The sequence below is a fragment of the Bubalus bubalis genome, chromosome 6 (genome assembly GCF_019923935.1).
Source record: "Bubalus bubalis isolate 160015118507 breed Murrah chromosome 6, NDDB_SH_1, whole genome shotgun sequence".
Taxonomy (NCBI): Eukaryota; Metazoa; Chordata; class Mammalia; order Artiodactyla; family Bovidae; genus Bubalus; species Bubalus bubalis.
Genome location: NC_059162.1, coordinates 32,656,817 through 32,678,560, shown reverse-complemented (window position 1 = coordinate 32,678,560; position 21,744 = coordinate 32,656,817). Strand labels below are relative to the sequence as shown.

Genomic DNA, 21,744 nt, shown 5'->3' with positions numbered 1-21,744 from the left:
CTCAAACTCATGTCCATTGAGCTGGTGATGCCATCCAACTATTTTATCCTCTGTCGCCCTCTTCTCCTCCTGCCCTCAATCTTTCCCAGCATCAGGGTCTTTTCCAATGAAAAAATATATAGTTATGGCCAAAAGTTGTTGGTCAAGGTTGGAACTTCAGCTTCAGCATCAGTCCTTCCAGTGAATATTCAGGGTTGATTTCCTGTAAGATTGACTGGTTCGATCTCCTTGCAGTCCAAAGCACTCTCCAGAGTCTTCTCCAGCAATGCAATTTGAAAGCATCAGTTCTTCTGTGCTCAACCTTCTTTATGATCCAACTCTCACATCTGTACATGACTATTAGAAAAACCATAGCTTTGACTATATGGAACTTTGTTGGCAAAGTGGTATCTCTGCTTCTTAATATGCTGTCTAGGTTTGTCACAGCTTTCTTTCCAAGGAGCAAGAGTCTTTTAATTTCATGGCTGCAATCACCATCCACAGTGATTTTGGAGTCTAAGAAAAAAATCTGTAACTGCTTCCACTTTTCCCCCATCTATTTGCCATTAAGTGATGGGGCTAGATACCGTGATCTTGGTTTTTTGAATGTTGAGTTTTAAGCTAGATTTTTTGCTCTCCTTTCACGTTCATAAAGAAGCTCTTTAGTTCCTCTTTGATTTCTGCCATAAGGGTGGTGTCATCTGCGTATCTGAGGTTATTGATATTTCTCCCGGCAATCTTGATTCCAGCATGTGCTTCATCCAGCTTGGCATTTTGCATGATTTACTCTGCACATAAGTTAAATAAGTAGGGTGACAATACACAGCCTTGACGTACTCCTTTCCCAATTTGGAACCAGTCTATTGTTCCATGTCCTGTTCTAACTGTTGCTTCTTGAGCTGCTTACAGATTTCTCAGGAGACAGGTCAGGTGGTCTTTAAGAATTTTCCACAGTTGGTTGTGATCCACACAGTCAAAGGCTTTAGCATAGTCAGGGAAGCAGAAGTAGAGCTTTTCTGGAATTCCTTTGCTTTCTCTATGATCCGATAAATGTGAGCAATTTGATCTCTGGTTCCTCTGCCTTTTCTAAATCCAGCTTGTACGTCTGGAAATTCTTGGTTCATGTACTGCTGAAGCTTAACTTGAAGAATTTTGAGCATTATCTTGCTAGCACATGAAATGAGTGCAATTGTGCAGTAGTTTGAACATTCTTTGGCATTGCTGTTCTTGGCTATTAGAATCTCTGACCATATATTGCTTTTAAGTGTTGTCTCTGTAATTTTCTCCTATCTGGAATGGTTCCTGAGTCTTTCTTTGTTTCATGACATTGATATTCTTGAAGACTGCTGCTGCTAAGTCACTTCAGTCATGTCCGACTCTGTGTGACCCCATAGATGGCAGCCCACCAGGCTCCCCCATCCCTGGGATTCTCCAGGCAAGAACACTGGAGTGGGTTACCATTTCCTTCTCCCATGCAGGAAAGTGAAAAGTAAAAGTGAAGTTGCTCAGTCGTGTCCGACTCTTAGTGACCCCATGGACTGCAGCCTACCAGGCTCCTCTGTCCATGGGATTTTCCAGGCAAGAGTAAAGACTACTGGCAAATATTTTCTAGATTGTCTCTCTATTTTGGTTTGTCTCATGTTTCCTCATGACTAGATTCAGGCTATTCCAACTTTTTACAGGAATACTTATAGAAATAGCTTTCATTATTTCACAGAGAGTTTTGCCCACTGTGGACATAGCTTGCTGAACACACCATGGACAAGTCTCTAGGACAGGGACCTTCTGCATCAAAATTCTACATATTTTATGCTAAGGAAAGAGAATTATTAGTCCATTGACTCTGGAGCAGTTGTAGCTGTTTTATGTAACTGTTCCGGTTTTGAGAGCCACCTTGTTATATAGGTCCCGTCTCAGCCCAGCCACTAGGATCATCTGTAGGTTTTCTGTTGAGTGATGACCTTGCTAAGCTCCCAAATGGAGGAAAATGAGACCCCAGGATCATCTGGATTTGTGTTCCTCATTTGTTTCTCTTCTCTTTGCTTCTTCCTTCTTTCTCTCTTTTATAAATCACTGATTCCTCTCCCTGGAGAGCAGCCTTGAAAGGAAATTTTCACCAGAACACGATTTAAGGAAAGAATAAACTGACAGACACATTCTTTTGATGAAGTGATGTAGACATGAGAAGAAATTAATGCATAAAGTTGATGGTTTTATTTGATTTTAGTAACACCCCTCCACCTATAACTGCTTATTACTCCATAAATAGATATACTTGCAAACCCACATCCTACCTCAGCCACTGTTCACAGGGGTTCAAACTGTGAAAAATGAAAAGAGTCCTCCTGGAGGTTCATCACATTGCAGGGAGGGAGTTGAATGATGAAGTGGGAAATGAGTACCCAGGCCGTGGGACAATGGAAGGAACGTAGGCTTGGGAGGATGAAAGACCTTGGCCTATGCCCTGTCTTTGTTGATTATTAGTTGGGTGATCTTATGCTGGTTACATAGGCTGTCTGAGCCTTGGACTTCCTGTTTGAAAAGTGGGGCTAAATTTATAGATAAAATTTATTTATGAAGAGCTCGGCTTTTTGCAGAGTTTGATGAGCTATATCATTTATCTAAATTTATTTTGTCATGAGGGCCATAATTTGGGAGCACTTATAGAGAACAGATTTCTTCTCTTATTTAGAAAAAAAAAAAAACTTGTGTTAGTTATGGCCCCAGTGATGAATCAAAGACCTCCACAGACTCTGTGTAGGAATAAATGGGAAACCAATAACTACTTGCTGGATACCATATTCTTCTATGTAAATTGTCAAATAGATCTGGATATTAAAAAATGTCTGGGAAGATGTTCACCAAAAATGTTAAAGGTGGTTATCTCTGGGATGTGGGGTTGCAGAGATTTTATGTTTCCTTTTTTGTATTCTCTATATTGTTTGAATTTTTTTTTTAACAAGAGCACACAAAACTTAAAGCTATTACAAAAAATGAAATGGGCAAAGGATTACTAAAAGGACTTCTGGCACCTAATGTATTTTATTCCTCAAGATCTAGCAGAATATACAATGGAGAAAAGACAATCTCTTTAACAAGTGGTGCTGGGAAAACTGGTCAACCACTTGTAAAAGAATGAAACTAGAACACTTTCTAACACCATACACAAAAATAAACCCAAAATGGATTAAATATCTAAATGTAACACCAAAAACTATTAAACTCCTAGAGGAGAACATAGGCAAAACACTCTCCGACATAAATCACAGCAGAATCCTCTATGACCCACCTCCCAGAATATTGGAAATAAAAGCAAGAAACCAACACAACATTGTAAAGCAATTATCCTCTAATTAAAAATAAATTAAAAAAATAAACAAATGGGACCTAATTAAAATTAAAAGCTTCTGCACAACAAAGGAAACTCTAAGCAAGGTGAAAAGACAGCCTTCAGAATGGGAGAAAATAATAGCAAATGAAGCAACAGACAAAGAATTAATCTCAAAAATATACAGGCAACTCCTGCAGTTGAATTCCAGAAAAATAAACAACCCAATCAAAAATTGGGCCAAAGAACTAAACAGACATTTCTCCAAAGAATACATACAGATGGCTAACAAACACATGAAAAGATGCTCAACATCACTCATTATCAGAGAGATGCAACTCAAAATCACAATGAGGTACCATTTCACACCAGTCAGAATGGCTGCGATCCAAAAGTCTACAAACAATAAATGCTGGAGAGGGTGTGGAGAAAAGGGAACCCCCTTACACTGTTGATGGGAATCCAAACTAGTACAGTCACTATGGAGAACAGTGTGGAGATTCCTTTAAAAACTAGAAATAGAACTGCCATATGACCCAGAAATCCCACTGTTGGGCATACACACTGAGGAAACCAGAAGGGAAAGAGATATGTGTACCTAAATGTTCATTGCAGCACTGTTTATAATAGCCAGGACATGGAAGCAACCTAGATGTCCATCAGCAGATGAATGGATAAGAAATCTGTGGTACATATCCACAATGGAATATTACTCAGCCATTAAAAAGAATACATTTGAATCAGTTCTAATGAGGTGGATGAAACTGGAGCCTATTATACAGAGTGAAGTAAGCCAGAAAGAAAAACACCAATACAATATACTAACGCATATATATGGAATTTAGGAAGAAGGTAATGATAACCCTGTATGTGGGACAGCAAAAGAGACACAGACGTATTGAACAGTCTTTTGGACTGTGTGGGAGAGGGCAAGGGTGGGATGATATGGGAGAATGGCATTGAAACATATAAAATATCATATGTGAAATGAATCACCAGTCCAGGTTTGATGCATGATACAGGGTGCTTTGGACTGGTGCACTGGGATGACCCAGAGGGATGGTATGGGGAGGGAGGTGGGAGGGGGTTCAGTATGGGGAACACATGTATACTCATGGTGGATTCATGTCAATGTATGGCAAAACCAATACAATATTGTAAAGTAAAATTAATTAATTAATTAATTTTTTAAAAAATTAAAATAAAAAAAAAAGATCTAGCAGAAATTTCAGAGTCACCCTTAAGAATAGACTGTTAGGGAAGTTCTAGATTTGATCTTTCAGTTTTTGCTGAACCCGGCAGTCTGATACTGAGCCACCCAGGAAATATTATGTCCTTTAGCTAAAAAGGTTTGAATTATTGTATCACCATTTTAAAGAAGAAGAAATTGGGAAAGTCAGAGAGGTTAAGGAAATTGCCCAGGGCCATACTTCTGGTAAGCACAAATGTTAGAATTCAAAACTAAACCTACCCAAGTCCAGTACTAGAGTTTGCCAAACTATGTTCCATGGAATGCAATATTCTCTGAGCTATGAAATACTATAAGCTGTTAATAAGTAATCTGTAATACATGAATAGGTTTGTAGTTATACAAGTAGACGTTTCTTTTAGAGACTCACAATGTACATTAGTATATAACAGTTTTCTCAGGAGTTGATCAGAAAAAAAAAACTTCATTGTTTATGTTTTATTTTATTTTATCTCACTTCTGAAATGATTAACCATAGATTCCTCTCACTCCCTATGGTTTTGCTAGTTTTTGTTTTAGGAATACTTACTAACATCTCATAAATATAGTAGTCTAACACCAAAGCTGTTTAGGGTGTATCCAAAGTTCTGATTGAACTTGAATCAGATAAGGCTGGAGAGCAAGAAGTGATACTTTCTTGGGACTCCTGTCTGACCTTAGCCACTTCTAGGCTTGATTAGATTCAAGACTATATTCGATGACCCATAAGTATGGGTCAGAGAAAAAGAGATTGAACTAGAAATTAATGGGACAGTTTATCAGCCCAAGAGCTCTTTTCTTGGAGAAAACTAAAGGGTGAACTTCCTTTCTGGCCTCCACAGTGGGGTGTGGGAGGTATCACACCTAATGGCAGTTCAGTCACAGAGGTTTCCTGGAAGCCGACGTCAGGGATTTTTTTCACAGGACCACAAGAGCCACAGATTTTGACTGCAGAAGGGTGTCAGTTTTTCCAGTGGTGTCGGCAGGGGTGGTAACTTCATAACTGACTAGCCACAGTGAAAAAAGGAAAGAGGGAAGAGGTGGCACTCTCTCTGTGAAAACTGGGATCATCATTGAATACAGTAAAAGTATTAAAAATCTTCACAAAATGGGCAGTTTTTCTCCTTTAATTCAGTGCAAGACTACGTGGAAAATATGGGAAGGAGAAAGAGACTCTCTTTCCTGTCTGTGAAGGAAAGAATCAGTGGGGACATCCCCCGGTTTGTGGGCACCTCATTAGTGGGTGCTCTGTGGACAATTAGATTACAGGGCCTGAAGCAGTTGTCACAGGCTCTGAGGATATTGGACATGAGGTGACTCTAAGAGGCACCTGGCCCAACCTCCTTCTGGGTCAATTATTTTCTCACGTCCAGAAGATTAGTTTAGTGGCACAGTAAATCTCAAGTCCAAAGCTCCTCACTCTATAGTGTCATGTTCATTCCACTCCATCAGATTATTCAGAATTAACGAGCAAAGTTCCAGTCATTTGTTCTTTCAACAATCTCACTTTTTTAGTGTAATCAGTTACTGTGTTAAGACTCAAGGATTCAAGGATGAATAAACTGCCTCCTACCCTCAAGGAGCTGACATTCTAGTCACCCGAGTCTTGGAATGATGAGTAACTAATCAAATTATGGGGTCAGAGGAAAATAAAAGGACAAATTCCAGGGAAGTGCCACTGAACAATTGAAAGAAAGGAAGCACAGAGAAAAGTATCCAACATTACTTGCTAGCTTTTAAAGTATAAGCCTCGGAATGTTGCTATGAATTTGGAGAGATGGAGAGGAGAGAATTAGGAAGGGCCTTTTGACATGCGTATACACACAGAGGATGAGATGGCTGGATGGCATCACTGACTCAATGGACGTGAGTCTGGGTGAACTCCGGGAGTTGGTGATGGACAGGGAGGCCTGGCGTGCTGCAATTCATGGTGTCGCGAAGAGTCGGACACGACTTAGCGACTGAACTGAATTGAACTGAATACACACATAAAACCATGACTACAAACATTGTAAAGCAAATATATTTCAATAAAAAAAAAACCCAAACAGATAGAGAAAAATGAAGTTGTAAGTTTTCCTCAAAATTAAAAAAAAAACAAACCATCACTACAATCAAAGTAACAAATATGTTCACCACTCACAAAAGATTGTGCATGGTCTTTTGTGATCCCTGCCTCTTGTTCTTCCCTACTCTATTTACCCCCACTCTCATACTCCTCTACCCTAGGGAATCACTCATCTGCTTTCTGCTCTTATAGTTTTCATTTTCTAAAATTTTATATAGTCTAATCACACATTAGGTACTCTTTTTTGGCTAACTTCTTTCACTCACCTTAATCATTTGGAGATTCACCTACATTTTAACATGTAGCAACAGTTCCTTCTTTTTATTCCCAAGAAGTATACATTATATAGTTTTACCACCATTTATTCATCCATTCACCTATTGTTAGAGCTTTAGGCTGTAGATTAGCTTCCTGGACCTGATTCCAATATATAGGTGGGTGGCAGCTTTTCCAAACCAGCAAGCAATTCTTGGATACCAGCAGAGTGTCCAATAATTCAACTCAATTCTAACACTGTCTACCCAGAAATAGAATCAGATTCCACAAGCAAAGGGCTTAGTCCCACAAGGCTGCTGTCCATTTAAAATACCAGCCCCAAGTCCAAGTGTTACCCAAGCTTCTGACCCACCTATTTCCTATAAGTCAGAGGTTCCCATAACCCCATCCTTGGGTGCAACTTATTTACCAAAAAGGCTCACAGAACTCAGGAGAATCCATTTACTCACTAGACTACTGCTTTAATACAAACAATATGTAATGTCAGATGAAGAGATACATGGGATGAAGTCCTAACAAAAGGACTTTCTGTCCATATGAAGCTTGGAACCAGAATGATAGCACATAAAAATGTTCTGGTTCTCCCCCAATGGAAGCTTTCTGAACTCCTCCTTTTTTTTTTTTTTTTTTGTGGAGGCATGATTGACTCACTTGGTGATTGATTCAACCTCTATTCCCTTCTCCCCTCCTTGAAAATCTAGGAATGAGACTAAGTTTCGATCCTCTATTCACAGTTGGTTCTCCTGGCAACTAGGTTCTATCCTTTGGTGCTTTGCAAAGTTCATCTTCATAAAAGATACATGCTCCTCAATGATCTTAGCAGTACTATTTAGGATAGTCAGGACATGGAAGCAACCTAAATGTTCATCAACAGATGAATGGATAAAGAAGATGTGGCACATGGATACAATGGAATATTACTCAGCCACAAAAAAGAATGAAATAATGCCATTTGTGGCAACTTGAATGGACCTCAGTTCAGTTCAGTCACTCAGTCATGTCCGACTCTTTGCAACCCCATGGACTACAGCATGCTAGGCTTCCATGTCCATCACCAACTCCTGGAGCTCGCTCAAACTCATGTCCATCTCCAACCATATCATCCTCTGTTGTCCCCTTCTCCTCCCACCTTTAATCTTTCCCAGCATCAGGTCTCTTCCAATGAGTCAGTTCTTTGCATCAGGTGGTCAAAGTATTGGAGTTTCAGGTTTAGCATCAGTTTTTCCAATGAATATTCAGTACTGATTTCCTTGAGGATGGATTGGTTTGATCTCCATGCAGTCCAAGGGACTCTCAAGAGTCTTCTCCAACACCACAGTTCAAAAGCATCAATTCTTCAGTGTTCCACTTTCTTTATAGTCCAATTCTCACATCCATACATGACTACTGGAAAAACCATAGCTTTGACTAGACAGACCTTTGTTGGTAAAGTCTCTGCTTTTTCATATGCTCATAGTTTCATATGGTCATAGCTTTTCTTCCAAGGAGCAAGCATCTTTTAATTTCATGACTGCAGTCACCATATGCAGTGATTTTGGAGCTCAAGAAAATAAAGTCTTTCACTGTTTCCATTGTTTCCCATCTATTTGCCATGAAGTGATAGGACTGGATGCCATGATCTTAGTTTTCTGAATGTTGAGCTTTAAGCCAACTTTTTTCACTCTCCTCCTTCACTTTCATCAATAGGCTCTTTAGTTCTTTTTTGCTTTCTGCCATATAGACAATGTCATCTGCATATCTGAGGTTATTGATATTTCTCCCAGCAATCTTGATTCCAGCTTGTGCTTCATTCAGCCTGGCATTTTGCATGATATACTCTGCATATAAGTTAAATAAGCAGGGTGACAATATACAGCCTTGATGTACTCCTTTCCCTATTTGGAACCAGTCTCTTGTTCCATGTCCAGTTCTAACTGTTGCTTTTTGACCTGCATATAGATTTCTCAGGAGGCAGGTAAGGTGGTCTGGTATTCTCATCTCTTTCAGAATTTTCCACAGTTTATTGTGATCCATACAGTCAAAGGCTTTGGCATAGTCAATAAAGCAAAAGTAAATGTTTTTCTGGAACTCTCTTGCTTTTTCAATGATCCAACAGATGTTAGCATCTGTTGATCTCTGGTTCCTCTGCCTTTTCTAAATCCAGCCTGAAAGTCTGGAAGTTCACAGTTCACATACTGTTAAAGCCTGGCGTGGAGAATTTTGAGCATTACTTTGCTAGCATGTGAGATGAGTGCAATTGTGTGGTAGTTTGAACATCCTTTGGAAAGTTTGTTTTCTCTGTCTATGAATCTGTTTCTCCTTTGTAAATAAGTTAGTTTATGTCATTGTTTTTTATATTTCACATAAGAGTGATATCTATGTTATTTGTCTTTGTCTTAATTACTTCACTTAATATGATACAGTCAGGGAAAGGAGAGAGATAAATTAGTAGTTTGGGATTAACATATATACACTACTATATATAGACTAGGTAAACAACAAGAACTTACTATTAGCATAGGAAACTCTACTCAATATCTTATAATAATGGAAAAGAAACTGAAAAAAATATATATATCATAACTGAATCAGTTTGCTGTAGATGTAAAACTAAAACAATGTTGTAAATTAACTATACATCAATAAAAAATAAGTCACCTTCATTAACATTAACCCAATTGTGGTGGTAAGGGCTTGTTATGAATAACAAGATACCTTTATGGTTCTGAATTATTTTCAGGAGTTGAGGATGAGAGACCAAATATTATATATCAAAAAATGTTCTGATTGTTCTTATTGCTCAGTGTATTCCCAAGAGTTTTGGGAGCTGTGAGCCAGAAACTGTGGATGAAGACCAAATGTTTCTGAGAAATATATTTTAGTCATCATAATATGTTTCTTATAAATCACAATATCACAGGTTGTTTTCAGTTTGTGGCTATCAAATCCCAAAGAACAGCACTAAATGCTATGGAAATTCAAAAATTTTTCAGCTGGATTGATAAAGGAGGTAACATTTCAATGGACACATTCAAATGAGTGTAGTCCTTTTGGGCAGCTAACCCTTGATTATGAGGCCTGGAAAACACTCAAATCCATGTTAATAAGCATGGATTCCATTTACCAAGTACTGGTTGTATATCAGTCTCTGTGATAAGATGATTTAATCTTCACTTCTACCCTAAGAGGTATAAGTATTATCCCATTTTACATAGGAATAAATTGTGACTAGAAATATTAAGCAGGTTTCCAAATCTCACATACCTGTTTGGTGGTATATGTGAGAGTTGAAATCAAATTTGACTTCAAAGTCTGTGTAGTAAATCATCACACTTCTTTAAAATTAATTTTTATTGTAATATAGTTACTTTAAAATGTTGTATTAGTTTCTACTGTACAGCAAGATGAATGAGCTATACCTGTATATATATGTGTGTGTGTGTGTATATAGCTTTTCTTTTTTGGATTTCCTTCCCATTTAGGTTACCACAAGGCTCTGAGCAGAGTTATCCAAGGTATACAGTAGGTTCTCATTAGTTGTCTATTTTATACATAGTATTAATAGTGTATATATATTAAAAAATAAATTTAAAAAAAGGCCAAAAAATAGTGTTTATATGTCAGTCCCAATCTCCCAATTCATCCCACCCTCACCTTTCCCCTCTTGGTGCCCATATGTTTGCCCCCTACATCTGTGTCTCTGTTTCTGCTTTGCAAATAAGATAGTCTATACCATTTTTCTAGATTCCACATATATGCATTAATATACAATATTTGTCTTTCTGACTTAGTTCATTCTGTTTGACAGTCTCTAGATCCATCCACGTCTCTACAAATGGCCTGGTTTTATTCCTTTTTATGGCTGAGTAATATTCTGTTGTATATATGTACTACAACTTTTTTATTCATTCCTGTTGATGGACATTTAGATTGCTACCATGCTCTGACTATTGTAATACTGAAGCAGTGAATACTGGGGTACATGCATCTTTTGGAATTATGATTTTTTCTGGGTATATGCCAGTAGCGGGCTTGCTGGGTTATATGGCAGTTCTATTTTGGTTTTTAAAGGAATCTCCGTACTCCCTAACACCACACACAAAAATAAGCGCAAAATCAATTACAGGCCTGAACATAAGAAAAAAAGTGGAAGTTGCTCAGTCTTATCCAACTCTTTGCGACCCCATGGACTGTAGTCCATGAAATTCTCCAGGCCAGAATACTGGAGAGGGTAACCTTTCCCTTCTCCAGGGGATCTTCCCAACCCAGGGATCATACCCAGGTCTCCTGCATTGCAGGCTGATTCTTTACCAGCTGAGCCCCAAGGGAAGCCCTGAATGTGAGACCAGGTAATATAAAATCCTTAGGCTTATTTACAGCCTAAATAAACTATCCCTTAAGATCATCTCATTTCTGGGCATCTTGACACTGCAAGGACAGTATAATGGATTATAAAAGCAATCCATGAACTAGAAAAGGTATAGTTATATTGGGAGGAAAAACAACAAATTGACATTCTGCTTTATATATCAGTCTTATGTGCAGTTTTAAAATATGAGTCCCTCTATGCAACCTCATTAATTCTGAAAGAAAATTAAAAATAGTGTATCTGGATCTCGAGAATTGAGGACCAGACTTTGAATATTGATGTCCTCTACTGAAAAATGAAATTCTATTTAAAAAAAATTCAAGCTCTCATTGTTAATCTCTTTTAATTTCTTCATTGGGTATTTGTTGGTCAGTTTTATCTCTGCTGTAAGACTGATATTCTCTGGAAGATAGTTATTGCTTAGTAATAGTTGTATCTCCCACAGCACCTAGAACAGAAAACACCATATATGTTTCTTTGGTAAAAGAATGACTGAGGCATAGGCATGCTCCCTCCACTTTCATGTAGAGAAGTTCATAGACCAAATGTAGAGTGTATACGCATCTCAGGGTATTTAAGAAACTGGTGGATCAAGTCACTGACCTCCCCAGATGATTGACCAGATTATCCCTTATCCCCCAGATGCCTGCTTTGTGTCACTGTAATTCACCCTCCTCTAAGAATGGCTTTACTACTTACTTCTACAGTGCTTAATTAAATGTTAAGCACCCTGGCTTGCTTAACTAAAGCAAAAGTGAATGTCCAAGATGAGCTAATTGGTACCTCAATTCAGAGACTAAAAGAGCAAGAAGTTTGGGGAAACTTTCCAGAGAAGATTCACAGCTAAAACTCACAGTGATGCTGGAGACCCTTGAGCCCTGAACATTTGTGTCCTCTGATCTCTGGTGCCACTTTGCAGAGTCAGGTCACTCACATCCTCTCTTCTTCCTTCTACTTTTTAGGGCAAGAATATCTCAAGCATGGGCATGAGTAGCTTGAAATTGCTGAAGTTTGTCCTGTTTTTCTTCAATTTGATCTTTTGGGTAAGTGTGTCTTTTCTGAGCATGGTTAAGCTCACCTCTTCCTAGCTACACTCTACTTCTCTCCTTTCCTGAAGAGCCTGATGTGGAGTGCAATTCATGCATGCAAAGGTAATGTGCAGTACACCCAGCCTAAGAAGAAGGGAATGATAATTTTCTCCCCTATTCCCATCCTGCCATAAGAAAAGCCTGCAAAATTGAAAGACACCAGTGTGATTGGTGAGGCTGTTTCTCTGGGAGCTTTAGGCTATTACTGCTCACTGCTGACATCTATGGGTGAGAAACCTAAGATTCTACACTCCCTGTATTGAATGCCTCTTTTTTTTCTTGCTCCCCTGACCCCAACCCTGAATCCTTAGAAAAAATAGCTGATCAAAAAGGAAGTCCCCTTTTCTGGGGAGGTTTCACTATATTAAGGCTTCCCTGGTGATGCAGACAGTAAAGAATCTGCCTGCAATGCAGGAGACCAGGGTTCAATCCTTGTGTTGTGAAGATCCTCTGGAGAAGGGAATGACAACCCACTCCAGTATTCTTGTCTGGAGAATTCTGTGGATAGATAGAGGAGCCTGGGGGAGGTTGAGGGGAGCAGTGTATAATCCATGGGGTCACAAAAAGCTGGACAGGACTGAGAGGCTAACACTTTCATTGTATCAAATTTAGCAATTGAATTTCAGACATAGGATGAGTTGTTGCTCATGTTTCTATGAGAAGATTCTTAAAAGTTTGGCTTCTCTAATTTTCTGCCAAGAAAGATGAACTTTTCAACCAGTGTATTCCCTTTGCAAAATGAAGACCACATATAAGCAGCTGAGCCAGTAAGGAGTAGGGATCTGAATCATGAAGATCTAGAAAAAGGAGTAGGAATCTGAATCATGAAAATACCGTGTTATCCATAGGAATGACCTTTTTGATATCTGATATGAATAGGATGAGGTATGCGTGGGACATCACAGGAGATGATACCTTTTTTTTTAGGCACTTGGAGAAATCTGGGTAAAGAGTTTTTTGACCAGAGCCAATGGGGAAAAATGATTCTAATGTCAAGTAAGGGGGTATGAGGAGATATTTAAGAACCACCTTGCATTTCAGAATGTTACGTGATTCTTCTTTTCAGTTCTGTGGCTGCTGCATTTTGGGCCTTGGGATCTACCTCCTGATCCACAGCAAGTTCGGAGTACTCTTCCATAACCTCCCTTCTCTCACACTGGGCAATGTGCTTGTCATAGTGGGTTCCGTCATCATGGTGGTTGCCTTCCTGGGCTGCATGGGATCCATCAAGGAGAATAAGTGCCTGCTTATGTCAGTGAGTGACTCTCACAGCTGATGTGCCTAAGTGGGGGAGGTGGGCATGATGCCTTAAACCACAGGCAAGACGTTTTCTGGTAGCTTATCTATTAGTGCAAAGAAATTGTTGGAACATGAAGTTGGCACCTCAGCTCAGTCCAATGTGTCGAGGTCCATAGTATTTTGTTTCTGAGAGGGATAAATAAGAGAAGATATCACTGTCCTCCCTAGTATCCATATTACACTGTTAATGATGACCCTTTTCATTATAATTTGCATTCATAGCTTTTTATTTATTCTTTATATATGGTTGAAATCAAGCATCATCCATCTACCTAAATCTTCCTCACATTAGTATATATTTCCAGGATCTGACTCAGAGTCACTCACTGGTGGAAAATCTAGTCTCTAGATTCTTCTGAGTATTGTGACCCTCCTAAGATGGCAGAGGATATGTATGTGTCTCAGATCTATACTAGCTGCACCACAGTGTGAGTGGCCTAGCTGGGTGAGAGCCTAGGCTGAGGCCATTGAGGTCTAACATGAGAGATACTAGAGCTTTTCACTTTCTCCCTGTCGGCTAACTAGCCTCAGGAGCACCTTTAGACTTAGGCTTTGCCTATAAGCTCTATGAAAGAAGAGTTTCTCATTTCTCTGGTGTGCCCACACAGAGCTCGATAATAAAGCACCACTCTATCCATAAATATAGGTTCCCAATCACTTTTCTTCTTCCTCAAGTCATGTGGTTAATCTTCTTTCCTTTACGTGTTAAACTGAAGCCGAAAGATAGAATAAGAAAGTCCTTGTTCTCAGATAGTTCCCAGACTATTAGCAAAAGATGGAAGATAATAGACTTGGGAAAAAGGTTTTAAATAATCAAAGTTTGTGTTGGGGTAAAACAATGAAAGAAAATGAAAAAGTGAAAATGTGTTTGCTGTTAAGTGTGATTAGCACAAACATCTAAAATTGGAGATGAATATGAGTGAAGATCATGATTAGAGCACCTCTTCTCCCTGTCTGTACAGGGCTCCTCTCAATCTCTATTATCACCTTCCTCCACCCCAAAATAGCCCTCTGCTTGCAGAAAGAGCCAGGCCCCATGTGCAGAAGACACAGGATTTAGTTTACTAGTCTTTTGCTCAACTGTTTCAGTTAGCTAATGTCAAAACTGCTTCACTGATTCAACAAATGGTAATCCATATTCACTATGCACCTGGAACTCAATAGGTGCAATGGGAAGAAGAGAGAAAAGCTGGAAGACAGCTGATCTGCCCTCTAGAGTCTTGAAGTCTGGTTGTAGGAAAAGAACAGCTATTCCTCACAAAACATGAAAAAGCCTATGAAAGCTCGAGTAGGTGGGAACTTCTGCCCATGTACAGAGATCCGCCTTTATGCTCCCCGGGTAGAGTGGGAGTGGGGGAGTAGCTGGGCTCAGTACTGTGAGCATCTCTTTGCTTTGCCCCAGTTCTTTGTCCTGCTGCTGATTATCCTCCTTGCTGAGGTGACCTTGGCCATCCTGCTGTTTGTGTACGAACAGAAGGTAAGTTATAGAAAACACAATTCATTGTTGGATTGCTAAGAGTGGACGGGGGGTGTGGGGAGGAGAAGTTGGCACAAGTAAGTCCTATAATAGAGCTAGAGTCAAAGTGGAAGGATGAAGGAAAAAGAGATTGACTGTAATTGGGGAGAAAAAAAATTATGAAGGTGATTGTATTTGAGTGGTGCTTTGAAGGATGAATGGGAAGAACAGTAAAAATCAAGTTTATCTTCCCCCTATTTACCTATTTCCTTTTCTCGATCTATCTGGAAGTAAAGTCTCCAGTGCCTCAGTGTCTAAGTGTCTAAAGTGTCTCAGTGCCTAAGAGAATCCATGTTTGGTTTGCCCCTTTGCATCCTTTGTAAACCCAGGGTTTTGGAAGGTCAAGAAAATGCTGTGTGTTTCTCCCTTCATTGCCATCCCGTCCTCAGCATTTCTTCCTATATATAAGCTCCCTCCCCTGACTTAGTTCTGAAGAGATCATTTGGAAGGGAGGAGCAAATGGAACTATTTTATTAGCCTACATTAGAAATTCCCTGTTCCTTGAACTCACCTGCTTTTTACAACGCCTCCTCTGCTGGAATGTGCCCCATACAGTTGAAAGAATATGTGGCTGAGGGTTTGACCGAGAGCATCCAGCGATACAACTCAGACAACAGCACCAAGGCAGCGTGGGACTCCATCCAGTCATTTGTGAGTACAAAATCCTCCTTAGCTCAGCCCAGATATAATTTTCCAGCCTCAGTCCCTGGATACTGGAAGGGTCTCTCTTTCATGAAAGCTTCAAAATCTAAGGTCCACAGCCCCTAAGTTCAGAATAATGCTTGGCTGTCAGAAACAGGAGAGCATGAGAATCAGCCTGGTTGGTACAAAGGTGTCTATTAATACATTCTCTCTTTTACACTTTACCCACTCTGGCTCATTGTTTCAGCCCTAGTAAGATGTAAGAAAGACCCAAACATGTCATACTGGATTAGTTTATGTATTTTCCAATTTTTTTCTGAAAACAGAAATTGTTTAATATAGAAAATCTCTTTTGAATTCCTGAGTAGCCCAACTCATTCTTTTTACCTAGCTCATCAGAACCCCATTTCTCATGCCCCTCCCCACCACAAACATATATTTTAACTCAGCATTCCTTCCTTGGTGTGCTGGGGTCAGGGAGCCAGTCTGACAATGGCATAGTTTGTGTCTCAGACAATACCATTATGACCATTTGGAGCCACCTGTGGCCCTGCCATGCCTGCTTAGCGTGGGGTAAAAGAAATAGCACAGGAATTAAAGTCCAGAGACCAGGATTGGGTGGCTTTGGGAAAGTCACTTAACTTTCTGAATCCCTATTCTTCTTTCTTTTAAAAATCCAGTTTATAAACCTTTTATTATAGAATTTCTAGGTTGATATAAAAGAAAAGCAAATAATAGCAAAATGAATCTGTGGGTACATATCACCCAGCTTCAACAGTTAACATTTTGGCAATATTGTTTTAGCTAATCCTCTGTGCATTTTTTGCTAGAACTTTTTGAAGCAAATAATAGATATTATATAATTTCAAAATTAAATATGAAGATAATAACTTTGTTTAAAAAAACAATTTGTGTGTGTGTGTGTGTGTTTAAGCTCTGAGAAACCATAAAGTGATGCAAAATCACCTAGGTGATTCCATATAGGGAAAGAGTAACTTTGGCATTCTAGTCAAAGTAATCAAAATCAATTTTTTTCAAGAAGGTGAGAATTTGAAACTGTGTTGAAATAAGACAGAACATTTTGTTATCTTAAACTCACATTTCTCCTTGCATTTTAAAAATGTTTTCCCTTTTCTCTGGTTTAATAAAAGTTACATAGCATTTAAGTACACATTTAGCAAATGGAATTTAACAAACATATGTATATCCATTTTAAAAATAATATAATAACAAGTAAGCTCTTTACTGATCATTTTTGGTCAAAAGACAAATTTCCAATAGTGACTTAAGTTTTTGAAACCGTAAATAATGGTAAAGATTTAATTCTTAACTAATGAGATTTGTGGCTTAGTTAGCAGCTTTATTTGCATGCATGTACACCCGTGGCAGATTCATGTGAATGTATGGCAAAACCAATACAATATTGTAAGGTAGTTAGCCTCCAATTAAAATAAATAAATTAAAAAAATAAAAAACAATTTTTTAAGAGCAGTCTTGTTGTTGTTCAGTTGCTCAGTTGTGTCCAACTCTTTGCAACCCCATGGACTGCAGCATGCCAGACCTCTCTGTCCTTCAACATCTCCTGGAGCCTGCTCAAACTCATGTCCATTGTCCAAGAGCAGTCTTAGGTTTACAACAAATCTGAAAGGGAGGTACAGAGATATCCCATATACTCCCACACTTATATAGTCTCCCCCATTATCCACATCACTCACCAGAATGGTACTTTTTTAAAATAAAGGCTGAGCCTACATTGACACATAATTATCACCCAAGGTCCATAGTTTACATTAGGGTTCACTCTTGGTGTTACACATTCTATGCATTTGAAAAAATTTATAATGACATATATGCATCATTATAATATCATGCAGAATAGCTTTGCCCTCCTGAAAACCCTCTGTGTTCCCTCCTTCTCCTCCCCTCATCCTTCACAGCCACTGATCTTGTTATTTTTCAATAGTTTTGCCTTTTTCAGAATGTCATATAGTTGAAGTCATACTGTTTATAAGCTTTTCAAATTGGCTTCTTCCACTTAGTAATATGCATTTAATATTCCTCCTTGTCTTTTCATGACTTGAGAGCTCAATTCTTTTTAGTGTTAATATTCCATTGTCTGGATATACCACAGCTTACTTACTCATTCACTTATTGAAGGACATCTTGATCGTGTCCAAGTTTTGGCAATTAAGAATAAAGCTTCCATAATCATTAATGAGCAGCATTTTTGTTTGTGGACATAAGTTTTATACTTCTTTGCATAAATACCAGAGTGTGGTTGATGGATCATTTAGTAAAAGTATGCATAATTTGTAAGAAACCTCCAAATGGTCTTCTGAAGCATCTGTACCATTTCTCATTCCCACCAGCAATGTATGAAAGTTCCTGTTGCTCCACATCCTCACCAGTATTTAGCGTCAGTGTTCCAGATTTTGACCATCCTCATAAGTGTGTACTGGTAGCTCTTTACTTTAATTTTCATTTCCTTGATGACATATGATGTAGATTTTCATATGTTTATTTTGCATTTATATATCTTCTTTGGTGAGGTGTCTGTTAAGTTTGTTAGTGCATTTTTTAATCAGGCTAGTTGTTATCTTACTGCTCAGTTTTAAGAGGTTTGTCTCTCTCTTTTATATATAGATTTTTAGGTAACAGTCATTTATCAGATGTGTCTTTTGCAAATATTTTCTCCAAGTCTGTGGCTTGTCTTCTATTTCTCCAGATACTGTCTCTTGCAGAATAGAAGTTTTTAATTTTAGCCAAGTCCAACTTATCTATTATTTCTTTCATGAATCATACTTTTGGTGTGATTTCTAAAAAGATATCATCATAACCAAGGTCATGTAGGTTTTCTCCCATATTATCTTCTAAGATTTTTGTAGTGTTGTATTTTACTCTTAGATCTATAATCTATTTTGAGTTAACTTTTGTGAGTGGTTTGGGTTCTCTGTCTCTGTTTATTTTTGTTTGTTCGTTTTTGTGTTTTTGTTTTTGGTATATGAATGTCTGATTTTTCCAGCACCATTTGTTGAGCTATCTTTTTTGCATTGTATTGCTTCTTTGTCAAAGATCAGTTGACTGTATTTACGCAGGCCTGCTTCTGGGCTCTCTATATCTATTTGTCTGTTCTTTCGCCAATACCTGCTGCCCCACCCAGGCCCTGGGTCACCTTTGTATTCTAAGGTTTGAATCATTTCTTTGGTCATGGCCACCCCAGATCACTTGCTGCACTGTGACATGGAATGAGTGGGGAAAGAGCATTTGCTCGACTCGGGTTGGGGCACGCCCACAGGTAGTTGCAAGCAACCTGGCACCCACTAAAGCAGACCTCTCTCCACCTTGCCTTAGAGGAAAGCCAGCATGCCTGTGCTCCTCATGGTGGAGTCCAGGTTTCTACAGCTCTCTTGTTAATTCAAACAGTCCACCAATCAACAAAGGGACCTTGTCTCCCCAGTGTAGGACCCCAGGACTGGGGCTCCAGATTTGTGGCTCTCAACTTCTCATTCCCCAGAGTGGGTGGTGTCCCACCCATGTACACTCCTTTTTACTCTGAGTCCCCTCCCAGGGTCACAGGTCCTGACCTCCTGATTACATGTGTATCTTTCTAACAGCCTTAGTTGTACAGGAGTCCTTCTGCCCTTTTTTAGTTAGTTTTCAGTGAGAATTGTTCCACATGTAGATGTAATTTTGATGTGTTCCTGAGGGGAGGTGAGGTATGCTAACTCCTGGATTTCTAGTTTAGCACTTATACCTACGTTTTAGGGAAGGAAAATAAATGTTGACCATTCCCACCATGACATACTACCACAGGCCTACCACCTGAACTTAATAGCAAGAAGGTTATGGGGAACTTCCAGTAAAGGGGTATATATACCAGCCCAGAGGGAAAGAAATCTCAAGGTGCATCAACCTGTCCACTCATAGGGCAGAAAAGCCCACAGAGACTCCACATATTCAGATCTCTTGTTTGGGAACCAGAGAAGCACCTGCTTTGTAGGGAGCTTCTTCTTTTCCTGTCCATTTAGAATGTAATATTTTGTGAGTTACTTGACAGACAGTAGGGAAGTTGCCCACTCCCGCCACCTCCATGTGTCTATGATTTGTTTGGTTATGAAAGTTTGAAAGTGAAAGTCACTCAGTTGTGTCCAGTTCTTTGTGACCCCATGGCCCATGGCCCACCAGGCTCCTCTGTCCATGGGATTCTCCAGGCAAGAATACTGGAGTGGGTTGCTATTCTCTTCTCCAGGGGATCTTCCTAATCCAGAGATTGAACCCAGGTCTCCTGCATTGTAGGCAGACTCTTTGCCATCTGAGCCACTAGGGAAGCCCTTGTTTGGGTATGATTGCTCCTTTCTATATAGATGGGGGCTATGGACATCAAGACTCCATACTCACCTCCCATCTACCCTAAGCCATCCCAAATTTGACAAACCATGGGAATCTGGAGATTATTTGATCTACTTCACAGCAGGGGAAAAACATACTATTTAGAGTCACTATAGTTAAACATAGAGGTTCCATAAACAGGAGTCACATAGCAAGGGGATTTTTGGTCACAAGTCCAAGCCACTGTATACATTTGGTGCAGATGAGTGGCTGAAGTTTTCACAGAATCCCCTTGGTACTGGAGATAGGCCACAGACCCAGAAGTAAGGATAATTGTGGACCTCTTCATATGTTTGGGCCACAGGAGAGGAACATTTTTCCAGTGACTAGAGCCAAATAGTCCATGAGGCAAACACTGTGGGTGACAACAGAGATGTTTTAGGGGTAAAAGATAAGGCAAAATCTCATTCATGAGTAGCATTGGAGAAAACTATCCCCAATTTTGGCTTTTTCCACAGTGGGTGATACTGTCAGGGGAGTGTGTAATTTCCTTGGTTCTGTCTCGTTGCAGCAAAGATTTGAAACAATGGACAAGTGTTACAGTGCTGTTACAGTTCAGTTTTATTTGGCAAGTGAAGGATAGCACATCCTTGAGGCATGAGGGGGGGCCAACCCAAAAAGGGAGGCTCAATCTTGGCTCCTCTTTTTACATGTTTTGTCTCCTCCCCATGAACCTGCCCTGTGTAAACTGAGATAGCCAGGAAGGCTGTTTGTTTCACCTGAGGTTCTCATGCCAGTCCTCGGATTTTCTTTTGTTCCATTTTCTCAGGCTTCTTCCTTTCTTTGTCTTTTAGCTACTGCCATTTTGGACTCTTTTTTCCTATTCTAACTACCTAACAACACTACACAATTTGTCCTTTAATATTTCCAGGTTCAGTTCAGTAGCTCAGTCGTGTCCAACTCTTTGCAACCCCATGATCGCAGCACGCCAGGCCTCCCTGTCCATCACCAACTTCCGGAGTTCACTCAGACTCATGTCCATTGAGTCAGTGATGCCATCCAGCCATCTCATTCTCTGTCATCCCCTTCTTCTCCTGACCCAATCCCTCCCAGCATCAGAGTCTTTTCCAATGAGTCAACTCTTCGCATGAGGTGGCCAAAGTACTGGAGTTTCAGCTTTAGCATCATTCCTTCCAAGGATATCCCAGGGCTGATCTCCTTCAGAAAGGACTGGTTGGATCTCCTTGCAGTCCAAGGGACTCTCAAGAGTCTTCTCCAACACCACAGTTCAAAAGCATCAAGTCTTCGGCGCTCAGCCTTCTTCACAGTCCAACTCTCACATCCATACATGACCACAGGAAAAACCATAGCCTTGACTAGACGAACCTTTGTTGGCAAAGTAATGTCTCTGCTTTTGAATATGCTATCTAGGTTGGTCATAACTTTCCTTCCAAGGAGTAAGAGTCTTTTAGTTTCCTGGCTGCAGGCACCATCTGCAGTGATTTTGGAGCCCAAAAAAATAAAGTCTGACACTGTTTCCACTGTTTCCCTATCTATTTCCCATGAAGTGATGGGACCAGAGGCCATGATCTTCATTTTCTGAATGTTGAGCTTTAAGCCAACTTTTTCACTCTCCACTTTCA

At 39.6% G+C, this 21,744-nt stretch overlaps 1 protein-coding gene across 4 annotated transcripts in view; it reads left to right on the top strand.

Moving 5' to 3' along the window:
* Positions 1 to 21,744, top strand: part of CD53 (CD53 molecule) — a 39,769-nt gene that overhangs the window by 4,897 nt on the left and 13,128 nt on the right. For 2 of the 4 annotated variants that reach the window (XM_025288120.2, XM_006060670.3), the window contains exons 2-5: positions 12,190 to 12,270; positions 13,382 to 13,570; positions 15,017 to 15,091; positions 15,686 to 15,781. In XM_025288120.2, the coding sequence (XP_025143905.1) occupies positions 12,208 to 12,270; positions 13,382 to 13,570; positions 15,017 to 15,091; positions 15,686 to 15,781 (423 nt within the window). In that variant the 5' untranslated portion in view covers positions 12,190 to 12,207. The remainder of the gene's footprint in view (positions 1 to 12,189; positions 12,271 to 13,381; positions 13,571 to 15,016; positions 15,092 to 15,685; positions 15,782 to 21,744) is intronic. The other 2 variants (XM_025288121.2, XM_025288119.2) reach the window with 2 other exon arrangements.